The sequence below is a fragment of the Perca flavescens genome, chromosome 13 (genome assembly GCF_004354835.1).
Source record: "Perca flavescens isolate YP-PL-M2 chromosome 13, PFLA_1.0, whole genome shotgun sequence".
Taxonomy (NCBI): Eukaryota; Metazoa; Chordata; class Actinopteri; order Perciformes; family Percidae; genus Perca; species Perca flavescens.
This window is the reverse complement of record NC_041343.1, coordinates 26606409-26617317: the sequence shown is the minus strand read 5'-3', so window position 1 is coordinate 26617317 and position 10909 is coordinate 26606409. Positions and strand designations below refer to the sequence as shown.

General features: G+C 39.5%; 1 protein-coding gene across 3 annotated transcripts; it reads left to right on the top strand.

Annotated features, from left to right (window-relative positions):
- The first annotated feature begins 1022 nt into the window (after nt 1–1022).
- On the top strand, nt 1023–7651 carry LOC114566637 (adapter molecule crk). 3 transcript variants are annotated; one of them, XR_003694077.1, is made up of 5 exons: nt 1133–1712; nt 3512–4116; nt 5486–6529; nt 6626–6662; nt 7273–7651. XR_003694077.1 is itself a non-coding variant. In XM_028595261.1 (4 exons), exons 2-4 carry the CDS (start codon nt 1493–1495, stop codon nt 5618–5620), a joined length of 960 nt encoding a protein of 319 aa, XP_028451062.1. In that variant the 5' UTR covers nt 1023–1115; nt 1444–1492; the 3' UTR covers nt 5621–7651. The 3 variants fall into 3 exon arrangements, 1 of the variants encoding a protein (XP_028451062.1); XM_028595261.1 differs by adding an exon at nt 1023–1115 and having other exon boundaries at nt 1444–1712; nt 5486–7651; XR_003694076.1 differs by having other exon boundaries at nt 5486–6662.
- Nucleotides 7652–10909: the final 3258 nt, after the last annotated feature.

The window sequence follows — 10909 nt, the reverse complement described above, 5'->3', positions numbered from 1 at the left end:
TTTTTACTATTTATTTCACTTAACCAATCTTCATTTTAACTGTGATAATTATAGACTATAAAATAGATGTCAATGGCCCCGCCCCCTCCCCCCATGTGTCCTTAGATAAGGCAATAAATCAGTCCGAGAGAGAGAGATACAATATTGGGGAGGAAACAAACTTTCAGATGCATAATGTTCAGGTGTTAGTCTACACAACATAGTAATATTGTCCATACCAGTTGTAAACTTTACTTTAAACTGGTGGGTTTGACAATTTCACAAGTCAATTTGAAATCCCAACTAGCATTTTTTTGGTTTGTGTTTGACATAGCACTGTCTTTATACTCACAACATTCACGTTTGTGAACTGTTTAAAAGCTGATTAAGAACAACCAAAGTCTGCAAATAAAGTTTAATTATGGTGCGTTTACGGCTTCAAAGTAGTTGGAAAATTAACTGAGAGCAAATCAAGTGGTTACGTTAAGCGACCGCGTTGTTCTAAAGCAGGGGTGGCCAACCAGTTCAGCATAAAGAGCCACAAAAAAACATGCACCATAGCAAAAAGCCACACAACACATGCATGTCCACATTACAACAGCAACAGTGACTTCCAGATCTAATGAAAGTCATAATACATAGCAGTTTTCATAGGTTTTATTTCTTACTTAGATTGACTCAGTGGGAAACCTGACAGTCTTTGTTATCCACAATCCTTTTTAGGTCTGGTTGTACTCGGTTGTGGCCACTCTTTCACTCACTGTCACTAGAGGGGCTTTAAAACAATCAGCAGTAAAAGGGTTAATGAGGAAGGTGATCTGTGGCCGCTTTTTTTCCTCAGGTTGCAGAAGCTGTCCATAAAAAAACTCTGCTGCATTATTTTTTATTTTAAAATAATTGGCAAATGTATTGGCAGATGCATTCAAATGCTTTTTTTTTTTTTTTTTTTACTTATCTGAAATGTTTCAAAAAGTTAAAAAAAAAAATCCACCAATAACACAGCCCCCAGCCACACAGTAGAGCCTCAAAGGAGCAGGCAAAGAGCCGCACACGGCTCAAGAGCCACAGGTTCGCCACCCCTGTTCTAAAGCATTCCTTAGCATTTAAATATTTGCAGAGAAGAAGTGGAAGAGTAGGTAAGTCGTATCTACAGTGTTTTTTAAGCAGCGTGAATGCAGCGCAGCGCTTCCCATTGACCAGGCATCCCTTCCGGTAGATGAGGTCAACTTTTCCCTAGATCCGCCATTTCAGTCCCGGAGTTTCTTGTTGCACATTAGTTTTGCATTTAATTGTTTGTCATTTTAACGTTTAACCTGTTGATTATTAGGTTTTGTGGTGCAACAGAAGTTCCGTCAACTTAAACGTATTTACAGTACTCGTGGAAGTTGCAAAAAATTGGGTTATTATACAGTTTTTTTCAGGGGAGGCGTTTGTCTACCAAAGTTTTGTATGAGTTGCGGATAGGGAGAGGCGAAGGGGAAAGGCCTCAAGCCTCGGACAGGATTCCACAGCCATGGCCGGTAATTTTGATGCCGAAGACCGTGCTAGCTGGTACTGGGGAAAGCTAAGCCGTCAGGAGGCAGTTTCTCTCTTACAGGGACAGAGACATGGCGTTTTCCTGGTGAGAGACTCAATTACCAGCCCTGGTGACTACGTGCTGTCCGTATCAGAGAACTCCAAAGTGTCCCATTATATAATCAACAGCATCAGTAACAACCGGCAATCTGGCTCAGGTAACGTTGAATTGTTTGTCACCTAGATAGGTATTTGACTGCTAACGTTACACATGTTTACCAGATACTAACGTTAGCGTGTATTTTCATTTTAATTCTTGGTTGCTTTGATTTAGCGCAAGTTCCCTCTCTCTCTCGTGAAGCCACTCCAAACGCCCATTATGAATTGACTAATTTAACTTCATCTTAGGAAATCTACAGATATCCCTGCCCTTTATCACAGAGGTTTAAGGAGTTTGTGTTTTTTGGAGGTACTCTCAAAGTCGGCATTCATATAATATAATAATATTCACTTAATTTCAAAATGAAAACGTTTACATGTGGTAACACTGCTGCTACCGCCCACCGCAGTCTAACGTTAGCGTTAGCTAACCGTCTAGCTACTGTGGGTAGAATATTAGAGTCGGTCTGAAATTTGACTGAAAATATATATGGGTTGCTTCATTGAGGCGTATCCTCATGTATCCGATGTAACGGTTGAACCTAAAAATGTAAAGGAAATCAAAAGAAACGTGTAAAGTGTCTAGCTAGCTAGCTAGCTAGCTAAGTTACTTTCTGTATTTGCAATTTGCATTCAATTGGTTAATTTTTAAATGGAGTTTGGTGTTATTTTAACGACTAGCTAGCTATCAGCAACCAATCAAACTTTTACTTTATCATTCATTACTTTTTCATGACTTGGGGTTGAGGCGGTGTTTTGTCCTACTGTGGGCAGCAGGACGGTAGCCTAGCGGTAGTGTGGCGAGCTAGGCTGCTGCTGCAGGGATTGAATGGAGCTGGACAGACTGGCCTGTCACAACTGGATGATGACCGGCCAGATTGGTGTTTCTGGAATGTCTGGGATCCTGCCCTGTTGCACATACATAGCCCTGCTTGCAGGTCTACCGCTGTGCTTGTACGTGCTTATGGCTGGTGTTCAATCCTTCTCCTTTCAGGGCTTGGCATTTTTTTTTTTTATCTTCCTATAGTAAATTCTAATTCCAATAGTGGGCCATTATCATTATGGGTAGGAACCTGTACCAAGTTTTGGGTTCTGTTATTTAAACTAGAAGAAAATATGGTGCCAAAATTTAAACAGAAACAAGCAGTGCCATTTAAAATAACTATTTGCTGAGGCTATGCCTGCCACCGTCACTCCAACTGACTAAAATCAAATTTGAATTATTGGCTGCACATGTTGGCTAAAAATGTCTATTGTTTACACTCAAAAAATGTAAAACATGTCTCAAAATGATATGGTATAATGGCACTCCATTTGGTTACAATTTTTTATATGATTGGTTGATACTATTGTATAGATTTTTCAATCTGTAAATGGTTTTGCTATGTTCTCTGTGTTGCAAATCAGTAAGCAGGATTGCTTTATGGCAGTATTGGATTTACAAGATTTTTGTATTAATGAGAATAATTAACTTGGTTTGTCATGTACTTAAACCACTGGGTTACCCCAAACCAGCCATTCAGGTTATTGTGTTTATAAATGGTTTCTCATTTGAATTTCCAAAAGATTTACTATATGGTGATATAAAATTACATTAGCCCCAGTTGGGACTCATTTCTAGGGCCTTATCATCCCTTAATTGAATAGTCTCCCTAAACAAATAACTCTATAAGATATTGTTGGACTTTTCAGTGAATAATTAATCCTGTTGTGTGCTGTGTGCAAGCCTGTCCGTGCTGCCAGTAATTGTGGCCCTTTTTTGATTGAAGAAGATTGGTGTTAATGTAATTGTTGATTTGTTTGTTTTCTGTCATGTTTTACCTTCAACAAACTAACATAGTCGCCATTCCTCCGCCAGGTATGGCTCCTCCTCGGTTTCAGATTGGGGATCAGGAGTTTGAAGCGTTGCCGGCCCTGTTGGAGTTTTATAAGATCCACTACCTGGACACAACCACACTCATAGAGCCCATAAACAAGGCTAAGAACACAGGATTCATCAGCTCCCCCTCTGTTGGCGTCTCGCCGCAGCCCGAGGAGGCAGAGTTTGTACGGGCGCTATTTGACTTCCCTGGCAACGATGAGGAGGACCTCCCCTTCCGCAAAGGTGATATCCTGCGTGTGCTGGAAAAGCCCGAGGAGCAGTGGTGGAACGCTGCTAACCAGGAGGGCCGAGCCGGGATGATCCCTGTGCCCTACGTGGAGAAGTACCGACCTGCCTCGCCCACCGCTGCCGGCCTTGGTCCCCCTGTTGTGGGGACTGGACAGGGGGGGCAAGTTGGAGGGCTAGGGGGCAGCACAGACGGAACAGGGAGCCCTCAGGCAAATCCTCTGGGGGACCCAGGCCAGTACGCTCAGCCTGTGGCCAATGCCCAGCTCCCTAACTTACAGAATGGGCCCGTCTATGCTCGAGCCATTCAGAAGAGGGTGCCAAACGCCTACGACAAGACGGCACTCGCTCTGGAGGTAGCAATTCCACCCACCATTCTTTTTCTCCAAGGCTGTCCTTCTATTCACTGTTAACCTCTTTTTTCCTCTCGGTTTGTCCCGATTTGTTAATGGCTCACTCATGCATGTGAGCATACACACAAAGTATCTTTACAGATGCAAGCTGACAGCGCACATGAAGACACTTACAGTGGAGATGTCACTATAGAGAGAGACAGACACAGCTCCTTTACAATGGCATCTCTTTATGTACACATCTCTTTATGGCCCATTGGATTAATGTGAGTGTTACATTGTACATTCATTACCACTGGAGCCCAGTGAAAATAGTCAAATAAACAAGGTTCCCACAGACTAGTAAACAAAATATAAAACGATGCAAAAGAGTGGAGATTAATATTGACCGTTTGACATGATCTTGTAGCCTGACAGTGTCACCACAACACACACACCCCATTTACTGTGACCAGCTCGCTGTCAACAAGCTGATGGTTAATGAGCCTAAGCTGCTAACACAACTCAAAGGCTGGTTTACAGCTGCTTAAGAATGAAGATGTTTATGCACGTTCTTGTGAGTGGCCAAAGGCGGCTTGTCATTAGCCATCATGAAGTCATTTCAGCATGTGGCCTCCCAGCGACACGTACAGTGGGTCGGTAGTAAACTGAGGGATAGCCGCAGAAGAGTAGATTCAGAAGTTAAAGCTAAATTCAGTAAAAATAATTTGACAGCTAAAATAAATGTAATCAATCTACACACATGGTACCAACTTTCAACACAGCAAGCTCTTAAATTCCTCAGCTGTTTGAGGCTTCGCAAGAAGCACAGACGCCACCAATTTGTTTGAAATAACGAGTGGAAATGTGTATGTGTGTGCTATGTGAGACAGAGCAGACACCAAGTGGCATTACACTGTTTAGGATGCTCTGCCACTGTTAAAATACTGTAGGTCACAATGTATTTGCGCAGCGTGCCAAAGTATAGACGTGTGGGAAACGCTGAGAGCAGTCAGGATTCACAGTACTGTACAAAATGCTCTCCCCGTACGTAAGGCCTAGCAATTGCAAATTTTGAAATTAAATCCTGCTTAAAGTGTGTTTTCTGCAAAACGGTTGATAACCTGGAATTAAAACATTCTGTGAGTTTCATCCACTTACTGTTATTTACATCTACATCTCTTTCTTCAAGCTAGAGACACTTTCGATTAGCATGAAAACATATCCCAGAGAACGGTCGACTCGGTACACATTAACCCCTAGGTTCATTTTGCGCCGGAATTGTACTTTAAGTTTGATATGTTCAGCTTGCATGACCCTGCCAGTTAATAGAGAGCGGAGAGGTCTGTGTGTATTGCACCGCTGAATTTATCATTTCTTTGTCATTTTACAGGTGGGAGACACGGTACAAGTGACCAAGATCAACGTGAATGGCCAATGGGAGGGTGAGTGCAAGGGCAAACGAGGCCACTTTCCCTTCACCCACGTTCGACTGTTGGAACAGCACCATCCCGACGACGAGAGCTGAGAAACGCACGCACTCCCATCACCTCGACAGTGTCCAGCACAGCCCTTCCCTTTCGGTCATTTTGTCATGCTCGGAAAGAAAAAAAGATTTATACAAGCACACAGTATATGAACCTATGACCTCAACCGGTCAGGCACTACTGGCCCTGCCAACACAAGACGTGTTGGGTGATATTGCCTACTGTCATTTTGAAAAGTTTACACTTAGGTCAGACTGATATCGGTTCCCCTAAATTAGCTTCTTTCTTTTTTTTTTTTTTTTTAAAGTCAGCATTACACATTGCCATTGTCGGCTCCCTCTTGATTACTTTTCCGAAACTTGCAATTAAATGTCTTGTATTCAGAAAGATGGCAGCATGTTTTGGTTTAGTATTTATTAATGTTACGTTTTAAAGGAACCCACTTGTGTGTTGTCTTAACCAGAATCACATATTGATGATACTGATCATCAATTTCATGTTAGCCTAGCTTTAATCCACAACTGCAAGCAGAGGTTAACCGGTTGGTTAACCGGTTGGCCAGTCAAGAGAAAATAATTGGACAACTTCTAATAACTCCAGAGCCGTTTTTATTTACTTTTGTATGACGATTAGGTGTAGAATTGAGGCTCTGTTTTAACCGGTTCGGTTCAAAACAGGAAGATTAGGATCTCGGCCCTACTCCGTGTATTTTAGCAGTTCTTCATTAAACAGAGAATGAAACGTAGCGACCACACAGTAATCACCGCCCCTGTAATGTTACAGCACAAGGCACCTCTTTTTCTTCCCGTTTTCTACCTATTGACATTATTAAAAACACAAGGTCCAGTTGCATTCTAAACTAATAATATTTCTTACCATGACTTGCAGCCCTGCACTGATGATGCGGGATGGCGGTCACCAAAACGGTCCAATCAGTTCGTTTGCTGGCGGTCCGTATCTCTTAATTTTTACAGCTTTTTGCTAGTTGGGTGTTGGGAGCCATTTATTGATAGAAGCTAACCCTTACATAATTGAATCTGTTTCAGATGGAATAAAAGGCTTGGAGAGACGGTCAGTTGAAAAGTAATTCCAATTTTCAAGTTTAAATATTGGCACAATGTCAGTTTTAAAATTGATCAGCATTGGCCACCAGTAACCGATATCAGTCGAGCCCTAGTTTACACACCTCCAGCTCAGTATTGAAGTCTGCACAACTAATACGCTGCAGAGGCGACCCACTCTTCCCTTCCTGTGTTATCTGTGTATCCACACCCACTACATTTGATTCATACAGAAGGGAAAAAGATTGACTGCGCACAGGAGAAAAAAACCCTCTGCTCTCACAGAATCATGAATCAGTGAGTTTTTTTGTAACGCTAGACTGTGAACCTCGGAGTGAAACGAGCAAAGACTTTTCATGATGACTCTGTCTTGTGGAGAAGACGTCTTCACCTACTTATTACATCCCACACTACAAACCCAAGTCCTCTTTTCTTTTTTTTTTTTTTTTTTTTTTTTGTACTAAAAGTGGAAAATATTATGATTGACTATATATACACACACACTTTACATGCTAAATACTGTAAACATTTTTTTTTTTTTTACTTTTTGTTACCAGAGACTGTACACTTATTATTATTATTATTATTATTATTATTATTATTTTATGTTCCTCGTTTAAAACACTATTCAGCACCAACATGGATGACTTCAAATGCCGCATTGTGAAAGAACAAAATGAGCACCCGTTCAAGGAGGAAGGAGAGATGCCCTGAGGATGTTTAGAAGATGAGACGAAAAAGGTTTAGGGATTTTATTTTTGTCTTCCAGCAGGGTTTTAATGACATTATTATTCAGAGATGCTTTAGAGATCAAATCCACTTTAAAACACTAAATGTGGTTGCATTTTTATGTTTAACTGGTAAAACAGATGTTTGTCATTTCTTGTGCCATGATTGACATCTTTTTGTTTCTCATCTTTTTACACATTGAATACACTTGCTATTATTACACATCAAGCTTTTTAAAACACTGATCATTATGTCAATATGAAAATAAACCTTGAAATGGTTTATTGGTCATTGTCTATTACTGTAGGAATTTTGCTGTATGTATTTCTACCTATGGTCCCCCAGTGGCTAGAAATGGCGATAGGTGTAAACTCCTCATAATTTAAAGCTACAGACACAGAAATGGCACATCCTAAGGAAAGCTCATTGTGGGACTGGCTCTAGTGGCTGTAATTCTGCACTAAGGCTGACTTTCGGGAAAGAGACTTCAGATACAGTATTAGGGGACCACTGAGGCCTTTATAAAAGCATCCAAAAAGCAGCATGTCATGGGACCTTTAAACACTAATTAGGGGGCTTATAAATGGTTGCAAAAATGTGGTAAACGGACTCATTACTGTTACCAGTGACAGTAGGGTTGGGTACCGAAACTCTGTGCCAATAGGGAACCGGTGCCGACGTAAACGGTAGTAATGAGACCGAATAAGAACGAAAGTTTCGGTGCCTCATTTCGGTGCTCGACTTTACACTACACCTGACAGCATGTAACGTTAGCCTACCTTTAGCTAGCAGCTGGATTAATCACGGTTAAAATGCTGACAGCTAACGTTAAACAGTGTAAAGTGTGACTGTATTTCACTGTGGAGGACTTCAACAGCGGGATGTAACAGTCTGCTCTGCAGCGCAGCAGCTGCCGTTGTCGCAATTCATAGATATACAGTATGTTTATATGGTCGGAATTAAACAACACAGACGGTGCGTTCACTCGCAGCTGCCGTTGTCGGAATTAAACAACACAGATTCACTTAAAACGGGTAGCCTTGTGGTGTATTCACAGTAATTGTAAAATACCCTTTTCCCATCTGGGGTTCAACAGCAATTTACTGGTGAAATAAGTTATTGTTATAGTTATTACATTATTATTAAATCTTTAATTTTGACCATGGCCTTAGCAATAAACAAGTCACTGACTGTTGTTTACTACACTTATTTTTTTTCTTCTTCTTTTTTTTTAACTTTATTGAAAAGTACCGGTTCAGGCACCGGCACCGTTTTAAAAGTATCGATTTAGCACCGGAATCGAAAAAAACCCAAACGATACCCAACCCTAAGTGACAGTAACATGGTTTTTAAGGAAAAAAATCCTCCTGTGGTCATAGTCTTATTACTCATGTGGTCTAGCAAACTGTGATTGCATTGTACCTTTTGCTCATATGTATCAACTTTCCCATGATGCATTAATGCAACGGATGCTTCTTGCATGCTGACAATGGTAAACCACAATATGAAGTGACATATCCCCAGCTGCACATAGAAGTTGTTTTTTTGTCAGTCACCAGGGAGGATCTTCAGCTACTTCCTCTCTATCTCATGTTTTGTATTGGAAAAGATGAGTTTTGAGTCGGAATTTACTGGCCTGAAGCTTGAGGCACGATTGTTTTTGATATGTTAAAATGAACAACACACAACAAATGGTTTCCACAGCGCTTACATAAATACATTTTGTGCTTTCATATTCACACGTTCATCAAAGCCCTATGGGTCAGATGTATGAAAGATGCCTATGCACAAAAATCATTTATGTGTCACTTCCCAAACATATTTATAGTAAAGGCTGTATGCTGAGGGGCTACATCTCGCACATAAATCGAAACAGCATGTATGGTTTTCTTAAAGAAGCTGAGTGTGACATAGTAAAGCAGAAATAAAACATAAGCAGATAATTGAAATCTAATGCACAGCATAATTTTGCAGTCCAAACACCTACTGTATATTATATATGTAATCAAAGGCACACTTATTTCAATTAAATTAATGAATTGCATTTTTCTGCATTTGTATGACCACACAGTTTTTCTTTAACCTACACAGACATTTATGCATCTGACCCCAGATATCCTGAAATGTGTTCTGAGTTTACAATGTGTTTATTAATTGTGAATATTGCCCTCCATTTATTGTTATTGATCAAATTTAAGGAAATTATTTTTTTGTATGCTACATTAATGCCATATTTTTATTACCTTGATATGTTTATTAAGAATTTTGAGCCAAACCTGTGGCTCATTTACAGCCCTGTATAAATAAATAAACACATGCAATAGTTTTAAGTCCCCATATTCCATGTTTCTTTGTTAAGGTGGAATATTTGAGCTCAGTGAAAATATCTGAATTAAGTACATTCAGTGGTTAATGTGCTGATAAAAGTCAGCTGTGAAACTACATAATTCACTACTAGCACAGTGCTTGTAGACATGGGTATATCGGTGACCAATTAACACTAAATGACTGTTAGTGACAACAGTGCAATAGTTATGAAGTGTGCTGCTGCAAATGTGTCCGTAATTTTGAGGAAGTAGAATCCTTTAAAAAAATCAAAACACTGCATGTCACATATTGTTTCAGGAATTTTAAATTATCTATTGTATAATTTGTAATGACAAACCCACAAAAATACAACATTCTAAACTGAAAATGCAAAATGCGATGTCATTGTCAAGTGTAGTTATTTTACATAATTTTACATCTATTGTATATAAAAAAAAAAGAAGATGTTTTGATGGTGGCCGTGTGTGGCGATGGTCGCCACATTTTCCTGCAGTCATTCTGTACTGGTACCACTTATTTTTTAAAGGTTTTTGTAATTTGTTGTAATGCCTTTATGCAAAGTGTTCATTGAGTATTCCATTCGGATGAATAGCACTAAACTCTCACTAATTGTTGCCTTTTAGAGAAAATATTCTCATTTCATAGTCATGAAATTATTGTAACTGAGCTGTGCCACAGCAGTTAGTTGAAGACCAATGAATACTTAAAAACTGTTTGTTTTAAACAATGCCACTGTTGATTCTACAATGTGCACCTCATCTCTACAGCTCAAGAAAAAACACATCAAGTATCATCATGCCAAATGTTTAATTGTTCTTTTAGTTTTTTTTTTTTTTTGCAATGATGATATATATTTTAGTTTTTGTGCCATTTAACCCTTTGCTTTAAAGAGGACCGAAACAAGCCAAAATAGAACTATTTTTTTAACGAGATTGTACAATGTGTCAAAATATTATGAAAATATATTTGAAGTTAAAATGTACCTTTTTTAATTTCTGTAGCATGTAATGTGTTAATATACCTAGTCAATAAAAATATAACAAAGTATCAGTTTGGGATTTACATTGCTGTCTCTATATGGTGTGAAGTTATTCCATTTATAAAATTGTAGTTGTACATTATATATGTTGGAAGAATAGTGATTTGCAGCCTTGGGTTAATTTAAAATGTGTCTCTGGGTCCTGATTGTGGTTGAATTCTGCTGCATTCACA

Coding starts and splice junctions, on each gene's coding strand:
- LOC114566637 (XM_028595261.1), top strand. CDS start 1,493: ATGGCCGGTAATTTTGATGCCGAAGACCGTGCTAGCTGGTACTGGGGA. Junction 1,713..3,511: donor CAACCGGCAATCTGGCTCAG/GTAACGTTGAAT, acceptor TTCCTCCGCCAG/GTATGGCTCCTCCTCGGTTT. Junction 4,117..5,485: donor AGACGGCACTCGCTCTGGAG/GTAGCAATTCCA, acceptor GTCATTTTACAG/GTGGGAGACACGGTACAAGT.